At 36.4% G+C, this 19,523-nt stretch overlaps 1 protein-coding gene across 2 annotated transcripts in view; it reads right to left on the bottom strand.

The window, feature by feature from the left end:
* caprin2 (caprin family member 2) overlaps positions 1-19,523 on the bottom strand; it is a 29,044-nt gene that overhangs the window by 9,273 nt on the left and 248 nt on the right. Inside the window, exons 2-15 of one of the 2 annotated variants that reach the window (XM_062065607.1) lie at positions 17,281-17,535; positions 17,134-17,196; positions 14,889-14,975; positions 12,086-12,324; positions 9,922-10,004; positions 6,523-6,600; positions 6,199-6,236; positions 4,723-4,908; positions 4,088-4,123; positions 3,885-4,013; positions 2,212-2,296; positions 798-847; positions 625-720; positions 471-542 (exon numbers count right to left, since the gene is read on the bottom strand). In XM_062065607.1, the coding sequence (XP_061921591.1) occupies positions 471-542; positions 625-720; positions 798-847; positions 2,212-2,296; positions 3,885-4,013; positions 4,088-4,123; positions 4,723-4,908; positions 6,199-6,236; positions 6,523-6,600; positions 9,922-10,004; positions 12,086-12,324; positions 14,889-14,975; positions 17,134-17,196; positions 17,281-17,520 (1,482 nt within the window). In that variant the 5' untranslated portion in view covers positions 17,521-17,535. The remainder of the gene's footprint in view (positions 1-470; positions 543-624; positions 721-797; positions 848-2,211; positions 2,297-3,884; positions 4,014-4,087; positions 4,124-4,722; positions 4,909-6,198; positions 6,237-6,522; positions 6,601-9,921; positions 10,005-12,085; positions 12,325-14,888; positions 14,976-17,133; positions 17,197-17,280; positions 17,536-19,523) is intronic. The other variant, XM_062065608.1, reaches the window with a different exon arrangement.

The following is a 19,523-nucleotide window of genomic DNA, read 5'->3' as shown; positions in this document are numbered from 1 at the left end:
ATGTATAATAGACTGTATTTATATTATTCACATGTCAATAATGCTGTATAATAGACTGTATTTGTTATTCACATGTGAATAACGCTGTATAATAAGACTGTATTTATATTATTCACATGTAAAAAAATACCTAAGTGTTTATTGTCTATTGTGAGCGAACTGTGGTGCTGAATTTCCCCCAGGGATCCATGAAGTACTGTCTATTTTATTCTATTCTATTCTAACACAGCATAGCTGAACGTTCAAAACGTGTTTCACATTTACCTGCTCTACTAATCTCTGTTACATGAATGATTTGAAGAGTGTTTCATTAGATGGGTTAGGTGTATTTCGTAACTTGCTACGAACTAAAACTGTTCCCTTCCTTACAAGTATTGTGATGTATAGTATTGTATGAATTTTGTACAGTCAATATGAGTTGGCAAAATATTGTTACTCTGTAATTCCCACCACCAATACTTCAAACTGACAGTAATTGTCAACTCTGTGTTGCCAAACAATGGCAAGGAAAGTTTCCCTCTGTCAGGCAATTGTAGATTCTCCTGTAGGGGAAAGAAACAGCTTCAAGCTCTAGAAATAAATACCTTAAAAGTATGCAACATCTGAGTGTATGAAATAACTTACATCTGAGGAAAGCTCCAGTCCATAGCTTTTTAGGCATTGGTCCCCATTTGTCAGACTGGTTTTTCGGTCCAGAAGCCTATTAGGGTTTGGGGTCGACTGTCAGAGAAAAAATGGTAAGCTATTGCCATATGACCAACACAAATCTGAAAACAGTCCGATGCATGACTACTTACATGCATTTCCTTTGAAAGGGACTCACTTGAGCTTATTAAATCTGCCTGAGCTGTTGAGGGATATAATACAATAAGAAACCAATTAACCAAAACGCCAGGTTGATATTGATATGTTGGAGCAATGTTAACATGTTACAAAATTGCATCAAACCAAGCTTTTTAGACTCTCCCTTAAAACATACAATATCTGCAAATACAGAATGATTTGATGTACATCATTTACATTACATGAGAGAAAGGGCCATAATGGCAAAGTATCACCAAGTGACAACACTTAGTGTGACCCCTTAAAGACAAATCTATTCTGTGGCGCTGTTTGACATTCAAATTGTTTTCATAATAAAAACGAATTCCTCCATAGTAAATATCCGAAACTCGATATGTTGCAGGCTCAGAGTGTCACAATGGCATTCCCAGGCCATCTGTGAGACATTGTTCCTCCAGCATGTCTATGGTTTATTTGGGGCCTTATCTCAGTTGGGCAGGCCCCCAACACATTACCAAGGAGGCACATAATAGGCATCTAAACGAGATGCCCGAGCCACCTCAGCTTCTCTCCCGCCCCTTTTTGTCTGGCTGTCACCTCGAACCAACCAAACCACAGTTACCACTGTTACTGTTGCACTTGTTTGCATTGTTGGATTTTCCGAAAAAGAAACAAACCTTTTTGAAGAGTTGTATTTATTTGAGAATTGCCGGCTGCTCGCAATTAACATTTTTCTGTTTCACTTAAAACTCATTCAAGCGGTTTACAGAAAAGTTGTAAGTTTTGTATTTTGTTCTGACTGAATAGGAAATTAACTGAACCATAACTGTAAAACCGAGGAACGGACTGAACCGTGATTAGGGCCAACATCTCAAAATCAAAAAGTCAAATCCAATTTTTGTGTTTCACATTTGATTTATATTCACTATTACCCATACCTGAATCTTGTCACTTGGAAGCCAAAAATAATCCAAATCTGTCAAAAGATGTCCAGACGCTACCTTATTTACGAAGAGTAAGTAGAGTTACGAGTTATAAACATTCAAATTGATGCCCAAAATGGCGAGTGTGCAGTGATGAACATTTACCTAGGTAGCCATCAGTTGGCGTCATCTAAAGATCGCTGGAATGTGCTAAATGACGCAATCAACTAATCAGCATAACATTTCAATGTTTGGCATTGTTGCAGAGAATCAGTGAATTCTGCAAATCTAGTTAATTGCATACCCAGCAAATACCAATGATGCGTTCTAATACAGTATTTGCTTCGTCAAAGCAGTGACTTAAATTACTAAATCTATAAAACTACTAATTTTATACTTTATGTAGCATGGATTGTTTTAATCCTAAAAAACTGCAGAAACCAGACAGTGTAGAATAGTAGTCAAACTAAATTTGAGAGAATTGCAAATTCCAAGTCAACATTACCCAAAGGAGATGACTGTTCAGGTGGCTCCCTTTTCAATTTGGAGTGTCCATTATCTGGAAATGACCCACAATCTAGAAGAGAATTCTGCAAAGCAATTTAAAATGTTTAACAAAAACAAATAAGCACAATGAAAGTTACAGTATATACTTACCTCCATAAGTATTGCAACAGTGCGGACAATTCTGTTATTTTTGCTGTCAAATGAACAGACTTAAACCATAGAAATCCAACACTTTAATTGTCCTAAAATAGGCCTTATACAGCCTTGTCCCTGAGTGATGGATACGAAACATTTGAGCGGTTGTCACGTGACTATCCCAGGATATGGCTTCCCCAAAATAGCCATGTGTCAGGTAAACACACATGAGGGAGCCAACTCATTTCCGAAAGTTTATTTTGCCATTTAAACCACTTTAACAACCTCTTTAACACTGGACTTGAGAGGCTTTCTGGACAAACGCATATCCAAAATAAGTATTTTTCCTTTGAATCTATAAGGTTTGCGGGGAGGGTCTTGGTATAAAGATACAGGGGACAACTTTATAGTTCGGTTTTCCGATAAGGTGTGAAAATGTACATATTTGCTACCGTTTAAAAATAAAGCTGCTTGTTTAGTAAGCTTTACCGGTAGAGGAATGATACCTGTACTGTGGAAAGTTTGTTAAGCGTATCAATCAATCAATCAATCAAAGATTATTTATATAGCCCTTCATCACAGGTGCCTCGAAGGGCTGCACACACAACAATGACACCATTGGTCTGAACTTAAATTAGAATAGGACATCGTTTGAATTAGAACGGTTTCGTTTCAGATTCCTCGTTTCAATTTCCGTTGCGAACCATTCCAATTCTTAATAGGGAGGTTCATCATAAAGTTTGCATGCACCCTTCTTGGCACAACGCAAAAGCCTTTTTTTCCCCTTTATTTAATAAACAAAGTCAAGCCAGTTTTTGAGTGCTTCCGAACCCTGTTATGGTCATGCGATGATCCCCAACACTAGTCTAAGTGTTAGCTTTCAAATTGAGCCAAATTTAAGAGGTCTGTAAAACAATCTGTGCCTGTGGTATCAGACACCTATCATGTTCCTTTAAGCACAAATGGATCTGGGTTCTTATTCACTTTGATCTATTTTAAAACATAAGACTGAATTTAACAGCACATCATTTGCGTCAATAACTGCAACAAGCCTGTTTACCCCATTGACATGATGACCCAACTTTCTTCTTTTGTGATGTTATTTTTTTTACTTTCACAGCAGCCTCTTCCAGTTGTTTGTTTTTGGGTTGTTACGGAGAAGGTAAAATATTTGCTCTATAGTCTGGAAAGTGATCAATTTCAAAACATTGCACTTCTTGTCACTGATTATTATCTTTCTTTAACATGACAAGCTTCAAAAAATGTGCCATCTTTTAAATTGTGTATCCAATGTCCGCATGTTAATACCTGGAGATGTAAGCTGAAATGTCGATTTTGTTTGATATTTATTATTATGTAATGTTAAAACTAACTGTTTTGGAACTATAGGACATGTAACAAGAAACTTGAAAAATTTAAAGTATTTTGTAACTGTATGCATGTTCGACAAACATATCACAACCATACAAAAAAATAAAAGCAATTTGCCTGACTCTTACAATGCTTTTAAGGAGTATAGTAGGAGCTAAATTTCACCTGTATAAAACTGAATGAGCCACAAATATTTGTCATTAGGTCTTCCAAATCCTTTTTCCTCAGGATAGGGTCTTTGGATAAGGTTGACAGGGAGTCAAATTTTAGTCCTGGTAAATCCATGAGAACATCCTGTCAGGAATCACAAAACCTAATGCTCAAAGTCAAACTTATATTTTTGAAATTATGGTTTTTTTTGTACTCACAGTCTTGGCGTTTTGGCTCCTTTTAGCTTTCCGCTCCTGAAAGCAATTTTAAAAAATCATGAAAGACTACAGTAACTATGGACATAAATTGTTAAATACTACTGTTTTCACTGGTTAATACATTTGTGTGTGGTAGTATAACATCTTACAAAAACATCTAAAAATTACTGTTTATTAAACTTGGTCAATGGGTAGCACAAATCAAGGGCACAAACCCATTTATTTTTGTGCAAATGGAAATAGAAATGTGGCTCTAGGAAGCCATCTTTTCTTGTCTCCAATTCCAAATAGACTGATGAACCACCATTCGCCAGACTCTGGAAAAGTGGAGCTGCTTGTAAGATTTCAATATTATTACATACATTGAGCTTTATAAAGCTGAAGATGCTTTAACTGTAGGTCTGTTTACACCTCTACCCAAACATTGCTAAAGGTCCACATAGTGCCTCACAGAGGACTTTCTAAAAACAACCACAGTACACACAGACAGCTAACCTTGTTGCTCTTCCCACCAGTTATTAACCGAGCGCAGTATGAATGCTCCTTAAATAATCAAACAAACGACAAATGACAACAGATATCTAGAACAATATGAATTACCGGTACTTAAAATCCAGTTGTTGGCAACCATTTACCTTTCTGCTCTCAGTGGATTTGCTCTTGTCAGTAATGGGAACTTTGGGGATTAAAGTAGCTGCTCCTTTCCATGGCTTGTGGACTGTAACTTGAGGTGAAGTGACTCCATCCAGATCCCAGCAGTCAGGAGGTTCCTCTACTTTCATGACCCGAAACTCTCCGATCCGGTTTTGAGCAGCAATAGTCTTAATGGCAGATAGAACACAAATAACTGTCAAGAAACCGAAATACCTAAAGTTCATAGTACATTGAAACCTCACAATTGGAATGGGTTTTCTTTTGTTTAAATATACGGCTTTAAACTTCCTTCCACATTGCATGACAACTTTAAAAAGCTTTACAATTTAGCTTGCAACCTTTATCAGGGATGCCAATACTCCTAATTTGACAGTAAGGCACCCAGACAAAACAAAAAACAACTCCAGATGTTACGGGACTCTGATGAGTTGTGTTGCCACACACACACACACACACACACACACACACACACACACACACACACACACACACACACACACACACACACACACACACACACACACACACACACACACACACACACACACACACACACACACACACACACACACACACACACACACACACACACACACACACACACACACACACACACACACACACACACACACACACACACACACACACACACACACACACACACACACACACACACACACACACACACACACACACACACACACACACACACACACACACACACACACACACACAGTCTTTGTGCATACATAAAGTATGTATGAACATTCAATATGACACAATTCTTCTAAGTGTCTGTGCATTCCATCATGGTATTTATGCAAAAGTGATTTGAACACGTTGAAAAAGTCATTTTTATAAAAATGCTAACTGTGGGTCACTCAGGAGACAATATCTATAGTGACAGGCCAAACTGAGTAATCTTAAAAAATAAGGACAGTTACAGTACATTGGGCTTGGCTTTTATTGAGAACAATAACAAAGGCCAGAATGTATCGTGTGTTCAAGCGCTTGTAAATGAATCCATGGAGCAAAGGCTTAATGAACACTGTAACAATGTTAATTTTTCTGTCAGTAACTTTGATAAGAGGCAGTAAGTAATAAAAATATTCTTATCATGGTGTTAAAGTTTAACCAATTAAAAACACTTTAAAACAAAACTGGGTTCATTTGGACTGTTCCAATCTTTTTACTGTTCAAACTTTATGGTTTGTCAGAGGTATTTAGGTTGAAATAAATAATTCCTGGTTCAGCTAGTAGAAATGGCATAATTATATTCAAATTTTTTAAATTAAAATCAATGAGGATTTTTAAGGAGTTCTTGGAAAATTCTTTGGTCCATAAATTTTACACAACCTCTGTCATAGGTGAAATAGTTTCTAAATACAAACAAATCAGAAATTCCATTGTAGAACTTTAGTCAAAACTGTGGTATATCTTTAAAAACGTTGTATTACCTCTTTAGGAACTTCAGTGGGCGTCATCTTTGATATGTCTGTCAGAGATACAAATAGGTCCAAATGATTACAGTATTAAAAATTGTAGTATTTGAAGAGATCATGTTACAAAGGCTGCTCTGGATCTCACAAAAACCTACCACATAATCATGTACGGTTGTTTTCTCATCTCTTTTATATATAGTTTACTGTTATTGTATTGTTGTATGGGATACTAGTTAGGAATTGATATATTTACCAGTAGTAGAACAGTCACAGATGGAGTCAGACAATGAGTGTAACCACTTACTGTACTGTTATACTCATTTAACTCTTGGAACAAACCTGGAGTCTTTTTGAAAGGAAGACAGGTGAAGTATTTGGAGTTCAACAATCGGGTGAGCTCTTCTTTAAGTAGTTTAACTGGACAAAAAAAGAATATAGAAACCAATGGACAATTTAGTATGGCGTGTCATTACCATTTCTATTACACAACAAAGAAAATTACCTAAGCCCATGAATAAAACTGACAAAAAAAAAAACCTTACTGAATATATGAGCGAAAGTACAATTGCTGGTTTAACATTCCAGTTTTGACACACCACTGTTGTACAATGACTTTTAAAAATAGGAGGAAAGTGCAAGATTGAACTAATTTAAACATAACTAATCAGCCATTCACACAGAAGATGTACAAACAGTTTCTCGATCTTTCCAGAGGAGTTTAGTGCGTGATTACAAGAACTGTACAGCCTGGCTACTGGGTGACATATATTGTTCTTAAATGGGTTAACCATGTCCATCCGACAAAGTTTTTAACAATAGTTTAAATTATCCCCAAAACATGCCTTCGAAACATAGAATTTTGCTTCTTTAAAAAACTAATGGTAGCCTATAAATAACGATACTGTGCCTGATGCCTATTATAATATATAAATATATTGTCTTGGGGTGCGGAGTACTACTGTATGAATTAAATTTTAAAAAGGGTCAGAAAGAAGATAGAATAATGGAAGATTACCTCAAAGTTATCTAAATGGATCTAAAACTCAACAGCTCGACAACTGAACCTTGATGACAATTGGGTGTTCCAACAGGTCAATATTCCCAAACATTATCAAAACTGGCTCTGAGAGGTCAAACCAAGCAAATTAAATTGAATTGGTTGTATCGGTGTAGCCAAATACTAAATATCAATAAAACATTCATGTAACGAGAACAGAAGACAATTTAACCACAAGACCTTTAAATGGTGAAAATTAGTGAACAGTCAGAGACTAGTATCATTAATTTAATAAAAAACACACAAAGTCCCGACCACAAACTTAGTGAACATTTGTGGACTACTACATTTAGATTGAGAATATTTGACCAGTTTTGGTCACCATTTAACTCTTGCACTTGCTTCTTAAATGCTCACCTAAGCGTCCACAGAAAGCCTGCGGCACCCAGAAGATTTATCCATATAAAAAGGTGTGTATAATTATACTAGCAATGTCACCCAAGGTAAAGCTTTGTTCCAAAATCACACAGGGAGTTTTGGTTCCACCTGCTATAACCCAGCTCTTCTTGATTCCACTTGACAATCACTGATTTGTCCTCTTTCTTCCGTATAGTGATACTGTATGTGGGTGTGTCAACACATATTTAATCTAATCCAGAGAGCCTCCCTCCAGTTCACTGGAAGAAAGAAAAACTCTTGTAAAACAAGCTGTTGGTTTGCATGCACATAATTATGTTTTTTTTCTGTATTTTTCTAGGGGAAAAGTAGTCTTACATTCTGGTCAATACGGTATGGAGAAGCCAAGGTTGGTCAAGGATCAAACCCAATAGCACTGTACATAGAACAAGCTCAGTGGCGGTAAACATGTCTTCCTTCACTCGTTATTTTCACAGTTTTATGCATTTTTATGTATATAAAATCTAAAAATCACAAATCCAATTGCAATTTTGGAGAGACGCAAGTAGGTTTTAAGTTTTTAAAATGCACCTCAAATGACAGCTAAAAGTCAAACTTGGACACGATTGAGTAATAGGACATGACAAAAAACCCAAATATATATACAAACCCCGTTTCCATATGAGTTGGGAAATTGTGTTAGATGTAAATATAAACGGAATACAATGATTTGCAAATCCTTTTCAACCCATATTCAATTGAATGCACTACAAAGACAAGATATTTGATGTTCAAACTCATAAACTTTATTTTTTTTTTTGCAAATAATTAACTTAGAATTTCATGGCTGCAACACGTGCCAAAGTAGTTGGGAAAGGGCATGTTCACCACTGTGATACATGGCCTTTCCTTTTAACAACACTCAGTAAACGTTTGGGAACTGAGGAGACACATTTTTTAAGCTTCTCAGGTGGAATTCTTTCCCATTCTTGCTTGATGTACAGCTTAAGTTGTTCAATCAACAGTCCGGGGGTCTCCGTTGTGATATTTTAGGCTTCATAATGCGCCACACATTTTCAAATGGGAGACAGGTCTGGACTACAGGCAGGTCAGTCTAGTACCCGCACTCTTTTACTATGAAGCCACGTTGATGTAACACGTGGCATGGCATTGTCTTGCTGAAATAAGCAGGGGCGTCCATGGTAACGTTGCTTGGATGGCAACATATGTTGCTCCAAAACCTGTACGTACCTTTCAGCATTAATGGCGCCTTCACAGATGTGTAAGTTACCTATGTCTTGGGCACTAATACACCCCCATACCATCACAGATGTTGGCTTTTCAACTTTGCGCCTATAACAATCCGGATGGTTCTTTTCCTCTTTGGTCCGGAGGACACGACATCCACAGTTTGCAAAAACAATTTGAAATGTGGACTTGTCAGACCACAGAACACTTTTCCACTTTGTATCAGTCCATCTTAGATGAGCTCAGGCCCAGCGAAGCCGACGGCGTTTCTGGGTGTTGTTGATAAACGGTTTTCGCCTTGCATAGGAGAGTTTTAACTTGCACTTACAGAAGTAGCGACCAACTGTAGTTACTGACAGTGGGTTTCCGAAGTGTTCCTGAGCCCATGTGGCGATATCCTTTACACACTGATGTCGCTTGATGCATACAGCCTGAGGGATCGAAGGTCACGGGCTTAGCTGCTTACGTGCAGTGATTTCTCCAAATTCTCTGAACCCTTTGATGATATTATGTACCGTAGATGGTGAAATCCCTAAATTCCTTGCAATAGCTGGTTGAGAAAGGTTTTTCTTAAACTGTTCAACAATTTGCTCACGCATTTATTGACAAAGTGGTGACCCTCGCCCCATCCTTGTTTGTGAATGACTGAGCATTTCATGGAATCTACTTTTATACCCAATCATGGCACCCACCTGTTCCCAATTTGCATGTTCACCTGCGGGATGTTCCAAATAAGTGTTTGATGAGCATTCCTCAACTTTATCAGTATTTATCGCCACCTTTCCCAACTTCTTTGTCACGTGTTGCTGGCATCAAATTCTAAAGTTAATGATTATTTGCAAAAAAAAAAAAAGTTTATCAGTTTGAACATCAAATAGGTTGTCTTTGTAGCATATTCAACTGAATATGGGTTGAAAATTATTTGCAAATCGTTGTATTCAGTTTATATTTACATCAAACACAATTTCCCAACTCATATGGAAATGGGGTTTGTAAGTAGTTTACATGATATAATGCTTACAACATAATGGAAAGTTAGTGCCCTCCAAGTATCTGTCATATTAGCTATGGCGAGTCAATGGTTATTTTATACACACATGTCGATCCAGCTACTGGTTTGTCTTTTCCCTCCAGAAGATCCATGTAGACCACAGTCGCTTGCGCCATCCGCTGCTCTAAACTTCAACAAAAAGAAAAATCCATTAAAAATTAGTCAGTTAATTTATTTCAGTTTCAAGCAATCAGTAGTTTGCCAATTGGAACCCAATGTCAGATCACAAGATAAGGCTCATATAAACATTTAGTGTTGCAGTACATGCTTGAAAACGGGCTTAGAAGATAGCTGGCTTACCATCCGTTCAGACAACACATTGACAATGCTTTTTTTCCAAATGTATAAAAATTTAGGACACACCATCTTTACTCAAGATACAAGTTTATAGTCAGGGATGACTAGGGCATGTCCTGGACTGTCCCTTAGTAATGCTGCCATATGCATACAGTTGTTATTTGAACACATTTACAGTATATATTTTCAATGTTTCCCTGTCATTCTCCTGTATCAGAGCTGCAAGCAACACTGCTTGCAGCTCCATATTTTTAAGTAGTTGAAGTAAAAGGTCAGCAATAAAGATGATAGCAATCAATCAATCAAAGTTTACTTATATAGCCCTAAATCACAAGTGTCTCAAAGGGCTGCACAAGCCACAACGACATCCTCGGCTCAGATAGCACACCTATGCCTTGTATTAATGAGCCATTCCTGCGTCCGTAGGTGCAGCAAACAATGCAATTCTTGTTTCCTATGATTATTATTATTATTTTATGTAATTTATTTTTTTATAAATGGTACTAAAAACATTTAGCATTAGTAATGTTAAAAGCAAACTATTATGTGTAGGATTATCTTTGTTAATAGGGCTATTGTAACACACATCTCCCTTAGGCAAGCACTATCATGTCTTCTCCATATCCTCAACTCAACTGGTCCAGGAAATAGAAAAGCAAATGATTGCCAAGAAAGAAGTGGATAGCACTACTTCACAAATAAAAACAAAATATTGAAACGCAATTAAAACACTGGGGCAAAGTAACTTTGATGAGTGTCTGAAATCAAATGTTAAAGTGGGAATAACTCAACTAAAAAAAACATCAGCGGTGAGGAGGGATGTAATGATAAGCCGTAATAATGATAACCACGGTAAAACTTCGGATGGTTGGTATTACAACTTTAAATTAAAATTATCGAAAACCCGCGATTGATTGCCGCAATTTGATAAACTCAGACTTACTGCCCTCAGCTCGAACGCCTTTTTACGAACATGAAAACAAGAGACTGCAACGTATTTCCCCATTAAGAAACGATATACCCCAATATAGACGTATACAAAAACTTTGCTGTCTAAGTAAACCACTTATGGAATTGTGCACATTTAACCTACAAGCCGCGCTTTTAGGACAGAGTGATCCTTCCATACAAAGAGAAAAAAAATGGCGCAGTTTCTACGGTGCGTTCAAAGACTGCTAAACGGAGAAGGACGCCACAAAGCCTGTCAGAAATTAGTAATAATATATTTTATTTGTTAAGCACTTTTCATTTAAATAATTCTAAAAGTGTTACAGTAAAAATAAATATTTAAAACAATAAAATATTTGAAATAAAACAGTGTCAGTAAAGCAAAATAAACAAAACATGCAAAATAAAGGATTTTCTAACATTGTCTATTTCAGTTTTTGTTTTTGTTTTTGAAATAACTTTTTAAGCACATTCAACAATAAAGCGATAATGATAGCCGTGATAATTTTGGTCACGATAACAAGTGGTATGAAATGTTCATATTGTTTCATCCCTGGCGGTTGGAGACATTGAAAGCACATCTCTTACTCTTGTCGGTTATATAAAGTGACATCCACTTCTAAGTAATGAAGCCTGTAAAACACTGTCAAGATGAGTGAAACATGTACAAAGTGACTGTTTACATCTAAAACTAATCCTGTATGAAGAATCCCAGCATAACAAAAAGAATCTCAAAAGAAAAAGTCAGACGACTGCGAAGCGTGATAAGGTCTGGGAGATTAACATTTGTGTGAATTCTTTGCCATAAAAAAAAGGCTGATTTGAATAATATGCATGCATCTAAAAAGGCCTGAATGAGAATAACACATGCCTAAACATGGGAACTGAAGGGAAAATAAGCTGAAACTGCAGATTTTGGCATTTTTAATTATCACACTTATTACAAAGCAAGACTGTAAAATCACCTTAATCTGTTATCCTGCCTTACTCCAAGCAAGTTGGCAAGCTGGCCAAGGCTGTGCAGTTTCTGGACTGGGAGGTAGGGTGCCTGGTTGTGTCCATTTAGTAGGTCTTTTTTTACATGCTCTTGTTCTAGGCTGGTAAGGAGGTGTTGGATCTGGAGCACCATGTTTAACTGCTTCCTCTCTGCCTCTATCCTCACCACTTGTTGCCGCTTGACAGCCCTCTTCTGCGAGCTTAACAGCTGCGAAGACATATCAACCAACTTCAAATTGCAACATTCTTAAAGACTAATGATCAAATTGAAACACAGCATATTGTAATTCCCAAATAAAATGCAGCTATAATCCCTTATGACTGGGGACAATCTTGGGAAGCCAAAATGGTGTAATGCTACTGCTCCGTTATAGAAAACTGTCAGTATTGGGGAAAACCTTCATTGAATTTTAAAATCAGCCATGCATTACAGTAATTAAGTGCTTAATATTGAGGGCTACTTGGCAAACCTGCAGGTGAACTGTTCCCTTGGAGTCAAGTCTATGACAAGTCAAGCAGCCTAAAGATGAACATGAAAGTTGAGCTACAGCCATGCAGATTTGTGTTATTTTGAGTCGGGGGACATCTCAGTCCATGACAGCAAAATGTGTTACTAATAATTTTCTTAACAAAAGTAAAAATGTTTGTTTATATTTTTCATCATAATTTAACCAGCAATAGAGCAAAAAACAATTTTAGTACAACATAACTATTTTTTGTAGTAGTTAATAAACTCAAATTATTTGATTCAGCTATATATATATATATATATATATATATATATATATATATATATATATATATATATATATATATATATATATATATATATATAGAGAGAGAGAGAGAGAGAGAGATATATCTAGATATATCTATATATAGATATATATCTATATATGGATAGATAGATAAATATATATATATATATATATATATATATATAGCTATATATAGATAGATAGATATATATACACACATCTATAGCTATATATATATATATATATATATATATATATATATATATATATATATATATATATATATAGCTATATATATATAGATAGATAGATATATACACACATCTATAGCTATATATATATATATATATATATATATATATATATATATATATATATATATATATATATATATATATATATATATACACTAGGGCAGCAACTAACGATTAATTTGATAATCGATTAATCTGTCGATTATTACTTCGATTACTCGATTAATAATCGGATAAAAGAGACAAACTACATTTCTATCCTTTCCAGTATTTTATTGAAAAAAAAACAGCATACTGGCACCATACTTATTTTGATTATTGTTTCTCAGCTGTTTGTACATGTTGCAGTTTATAAATAAAGGTTTATTTAAAAAATAAAAAAAAGCCTCTGCGCATGCGCATAGCATAGATCCAACGAATCGATGACTAAATGAATCGGCAACTATTTTTATAATCGATTTTAATCGATTAGTTGTTGCAGCCCCAATACACACACACACACATCTATAGCTATATATATATATGATATAGCTATATATACACACACACACATCTATAGCTATATATATATCTAGCTAGAGAGAGAGAGAGAGAGAGAGAGAGAGAGAGAGAGAGAGAGAGAGAGAGAGAGATTTTCTAAAGGGTGGGCTAAGCAGCAAATGACCAATGACAAACATCATTTACAGCTTACAGTTTTATGTAATTCGGGAATAACAATAAATCATACAAAAAATATATAAACATACTTTCTAAAGGAAACATGATTACAGTTTGAAAAATGCAAGATTGAAAGCTAGCAGAAAATCACAATTATGTTAATATCTAAACCTCTACATCATACAGTAAGTGTCTAGAAAAGCACTATTTATATGCACATACATATACAGTATATTGCAATACTACAATTTTCCATTTAATCTATAGTTAAAAAAATAAAATAAAATGCTTAGTTACTGCAAATAAGTCTGTTGACCGCTTGTACCTTTGAGTGCAGTTAAATGATCTTCCACTAAATGGCAGCAAATAGCTAAGGTTAGTGACACAATATACTTGAATTTAGAATCACTGGGGTAGTAGTGACAAAAAGTGGATAAATATCTGAAAAAGGAAACCTAAAAACTCTTAACTTGGCCGCTAAAAAGACTTTTATTTGCATCTTTTTATTAGGAAATGGAAAGGCAACATTAGATCTTGTTCCATACAGACTTTTGCCAGATATTGCAGTTATATCCAGACAAACATGGATATTTTAAAAAAAACTTATATTTTTGTACAGGTTATACAATCTTCAATTTTGGGCTTAGTAAAATACAGCCATCACATAACTTCAACTTTATTTAGACACCAGTGGTCTTCTAGATTTTTTTTTACCTGCAAGCCCAAGTCCACAGAACTACACCCGTTAAAACGGATTTGCAAAATATAAATTCAAATACCCTGTTATCCATTTTGTCTATTTTCCAATTGTTAACAAAATTGGAAATTGAAAAACTAATTCGTTATCGGTTTTAGGTCTCTAAACTTATATTAAAAAAAAATTGGTTATTTTTAGTTTTATATTGAAAAAATAATGAACAAATGATACACAGATAATTTCTGTTACCCTATTTATAAGGGGCTTTGTTTTAACATCTCACATGCTTTTCAACTAGATCACCTCCTATTACTACCAACTACAGGACAGCAGGCATTGATCTATTGTAATTTGATTAAACAAAACTTGCGTTGTTGTAACAAAAACGGCAAGAGAAAATTCTTACGTTTTGCGTCAAGCTATCCAGGGTTTTGTGTAGCTCCTGAACAAACTTTAGATTGTGCACCACCTGCTCATACGTATCAGCAGCAGCCTACGGATCAAAACAAAAAACCTTACATTCAATGTAAAAATGTTGCAGGTGCCCATTGAAATGGAACATGCATTTGAGGGATCTCAGCAAAACAGTGTCTTTGCCCATGTAAAACGTGACATATTGTCAGTTCCTACGCCAGGCAGCTAATTCTGCTATTTACTTTTGAGTTTACAGTAGCCTTGTGGTTAGAGTGTTTGCCCTGAGATCGGTAGGTTGGGAGTTCAAACCCCGGCCGAGTCATACCAAAGACTATAAAAATGGGACCCATTAACTCCCTGCTTGGCACTCAGCATCAAGGGTTGGAATTGGAGGTTAAATCACCAAAAATGATTACCGGGCGTGGCCACCGCTGCTGCCCACTGCTCCAATCACCTCCCAGGGGGTGAACAAGGGGATGGTCAAATGCAGAGGACAAATTTCACCACACCTAGTGTGTGTGTGTGTGACAATCATTGGTACTTTAACAATAGCGGCATCTGTGAGCATAGGCCATGTTAAAGGGGTAATATTATGATGATCTACATTTCTTCCTTGTGGTATACATAACATGTAATAGTGGTTCTTTGGTTAAAAGTTTGCATAGATTAGATTATGTTTTACAGACCATTTTTAAGATGCTTTCTGACCGTGCGGAGGATGCATGTGCATGTACAAGCTAGTCTGCCCCATAACAAGAGGATAGACAAAAAAAGATTATTCGCTACAATGAACGACGGATGACGAATGAGAAAAGTAGCTCGTACTCCAGTCCAAGGGAGCAGAGTCGAAAAACGTGCAAGTTTGCAGTCATCACTTCGTTAAAGGTTTGTTTGATATACTTTATATACTTTGATATACACTAGGCCACCTACTCAGTGGCCTAGTGGTTAGAGTGTCTGCCCTGAGATCGGTAGGTTGCGAGTTCAAACCACGGCCGAGTCATACCAAAGACCATAAAAATGGGACCCGTTACCTCCCTGCTTGGCACTCAGCATCAAGGGTTGAGGTTGGGGGTTAAATCACCAAAAATGATTCCCGGTCACGGCCACCACTGCTGCTGCTTACTACTCCCCTCACCTCCCAGGGGGTGAACAAGGGAATGGGTCAAATGCAGAGGACAAATTTCATCACACTTAGTGTGTGTGTGTGACAATCATTGGTACTTTAACTTTAAACGTTTCCTATTTAAGCATTATCTTTAGAGATGTCCGCTATCGGCCTGCCGATATTATCGACCGATAAATGCTTGCTATCGGTATCGATTTTTTTATTATCGGTATCGTTTTTTTATTTTTATTAAATCAACATAAAAAACACAAGATACACTTACAATTAGTACACCAACCCAAAAAACCTCCCTCCCCCATTAACACTCATTCACACAAAAGTGTTGTTTCTTTCTGTTATTAATATACTGGTTCCTACATAATACATCAATATAGAACAATACAGTCTGCAAGGGATACAGTCCGTAAGCACACATGATTGAAAATGTGTACTTATTTTTACTCTGCGTGCTGTGTTGCCAATACTGTCCTGGTAAATGCATACAGAGGTTCTGCTACTGGAACCCTAATTTCCCTGGAGGGCAGACACCCCAGGGATTAATTAGGTTGTAGTCTAATCTAAATTTAAATAAAAACATTTTACAATATTGCAGGAAGGAAAAATACACCTGATGTCATAAAATGTTTAATGTCATTCATTTTGGGAGTAATATAATGCTGTAAATTATATCCTGCAAATGGGCGCAAGTGCAATAGTACAATAAGACAGTCCATCATACATCATATTTACCTTTCCTCACTTCAACATTAGACTCCTTTTACAAGTACATTTTCTCAAATAAGATTGGCAAAACTAAATTGGCTCTAGTGTGTGAATGTGAATGTTGTTTGGCCGGGTGCAGGTGGGATAGGCTCGAGGCCGCCTCATGACCCCGAAAGGGACAAGCGGTAGGAAATGGATGGATGGACGCTGCCTGGTATAGGCAGTGAAGTATTGGCAGGTTTTATTTAGATGCAACATTTATAATTGTGCTGTTCATCCCACTAATGCATGATCAGTAAAAATGGCCTATCGCTCACAAAGAAATAGAAACAGGGTTTGCGAAAGAAGCAACATGATATTTTAAGTCACTTCTATAATATGATGCCATTTTAAAATCCAGACTTACCATTTGGTCTTGGTTTAGTGTCTCACCGCAGTCAAGCCTCTTCTTGTAGTCTTCCAGTTTCAGCTGTGGCAGCAAGACAAAAGTCTGCAACATTCTAACATGCGTTCAAACATTTTTCCACATACAAAGGGCATTGCTGCTATATACCTTCTTTTTCTCCAAGTTGCGAACCTTGTGTTTGAGGCAGATAAGGCCATCTTCTATGTAGTTTTCATACCCATGATAAGCTTTGGAAAATTCAATGCTCTCCAGGGCGCACAGAGTAGCAGATATGTCTCCCTTTGTACTTCCAACAATCACTGTGTCTTCCAGTTTTTCCTTCCTCTCCTCAGACTGTTCAGCAAGATGAGGGACACCCATCTTTGGAGATGTGGGAAGCTGTACCATTGTTTGGCTCCGCAACTGGAAGGGCGGCAGGAGCAGCAGCAGACACTCAAAAAACGGGGTGGTAAGGATGTGTAGAAAAACACAGTTTCTTTTAAAACCCTTCTGATTCTGGGCTAGAATGCCTAAAAAAGGTTGTACCCAAAGTAAATGTAAAGTTGTCCTTGAACCATTTGGAGTACAGGGGCTATGGGCTCTGTTGAAAGCTAACAAGCTAAATGTGTTTCTTCTCAGCATTCACAAACTAAGTGCTACTGACCCTGCATTTGAAAAAAGAGGTTGGTCTATATTTTTTAAAGAAAACATACTTTTATAACAACGAGTCCTCCGTAACCCAAAGCAAACAAAGCTCCATGGCTTTCTGGACACTGCATCTTATCTTTGATGTAATCTTCATAAAATAAAGACTTCTAAAAACCCCAACTTCAAAAACAGTTCATACGTTGTTGCTTTGTTACACACGTGTTTCTTTCTTTCATAAAAAAAAAAAAGCCCACCAATCAACCAAAATATCGCTGTTCCCGCAATTTCATTAAGATTTGAGGTAATTTGCCCCAACTACGTACATTAGAGGGTAAACGGTTGTCTATTGGATCAAGTGAGCTGTCAAAATTCAGAGTTATTTTATTTTTGTTGTTTCAAATGTACAATCAACATGTTCATCTGATGGAAAATATGAAAGTTTGCAGTAGCGGTTGGTGTGTCTTTATGGATATATCCATCCATCCATTTTCTACCGCTTGTCCCGTTCGGGGTTGCGGGGGTTGCTGGAGCCTATCTAAGGCAGGGCTGTTCAACTAAAATGTTTTGGGGACCGCCTTTCCAGAAAGCTATAAGCTATAAGGTCACTGGCCTTTACGAATATTCTTACTCAGTGTATTCCTGAGAACTGGCAACCTCTGTAGTTGACATTTGTTTTTGTAACAATGTGAGTTAAATTGTGAAAAAAACAGCCCGAAGTGTCAATGCAAGGATTCCTTAAAAAATGTACTTGCGGTTTTTAAGAAAAGCTAGTCAAAGATCATCTATATGACAGCTCTCTAGTGTTTTTTAGGAATCTGCCACAAAAATGTTAGTCTCTCCCAATTTTTTAAACTGAACTTGAGGGCCGGTCTTTTGTCATTCATTGGCCAGGTTTGGTTGAATAGCCCTGATGTAAGGCATTGGACCATTGCCAACCTAACAGAACCATTTGCATGATACTGGATTAAGCAAAGAAGTCAAAGTTCAATATGATCCAGTTTAAGAAACCGTTCAAACTCCATGATTACAAGGAAGAATAATCCTGATAAACAGCTTCAACCTGATTGAAAATTAGATAATCCTATTCATCTCATGTGAATCACAACCTTTAAACAACTATTTATTCATAAGAACTGTATTTTGTTTGTGTTACAAATTGAGCACCGTAAGTGAACAAACAAATGTGTAAGAAATTGCTATGAAATGGAAAAGGAGTAGGATTCAATAAGCTCTGCTTCCTCCTATTCCTTTTCGGACATGAAACTGGAAATTTGTTGTGTACCATATTGTAACTGTATGCAAGTTCAAAAAATAATAATACTATAACCAATGTCATAACATTCTATAATATGACAATATTTTGAACACAACAAATAAAACATATGAGCTAACTTTAAAATATTGATATCCTCACACTTTTATTGATCTGATACCCTAGTATCAAATTATTGACGTGTGTATCGACCCACCCACATCAAACCATTTTCTTGCAGAGTTAATTAAACACACTAACAGCCTCATTCACCGTGCAAGAAAGTGTGCTCAAACTCAATTAATAAACGTAGGTACTACACCTAATTAACCCCCTGAGCAAAATTGGACACATGCTGTGGTGAAACCAAGAAGCTCCGGTGTTTTAAGTTGTTAATACAATTCACATGTGGTCGTGTACAAAGTACTTTTACGGTTAATAAATGTAATTTAAACAACACGGCACTGAGCAGAATAAATTAATTTTTGGTCATAAAATCGCCTCAAACTTT

This window comes from Entelurus aequoreus, linkage group LG12, assembly GCF_033978785.1.
Source record: "Entelurus aequoreus isolate RoL-2023_Sb linkage group LG12, RoL_Eaeq_v1.1, whole genome shotgun sequence".
NCBI classification, from domain to species: Eukaryota; Metazoa; Chordata; class Actinopteri; order Syngnathiformes; family Syngnathidae; genus Entelurus; species Entelurus aequoreus.
The sequence above is the reverse complement of the archived record's forward strand: the minus strand, read 5'-3'. Positions and strand labels throughout refer to the sequence as shown.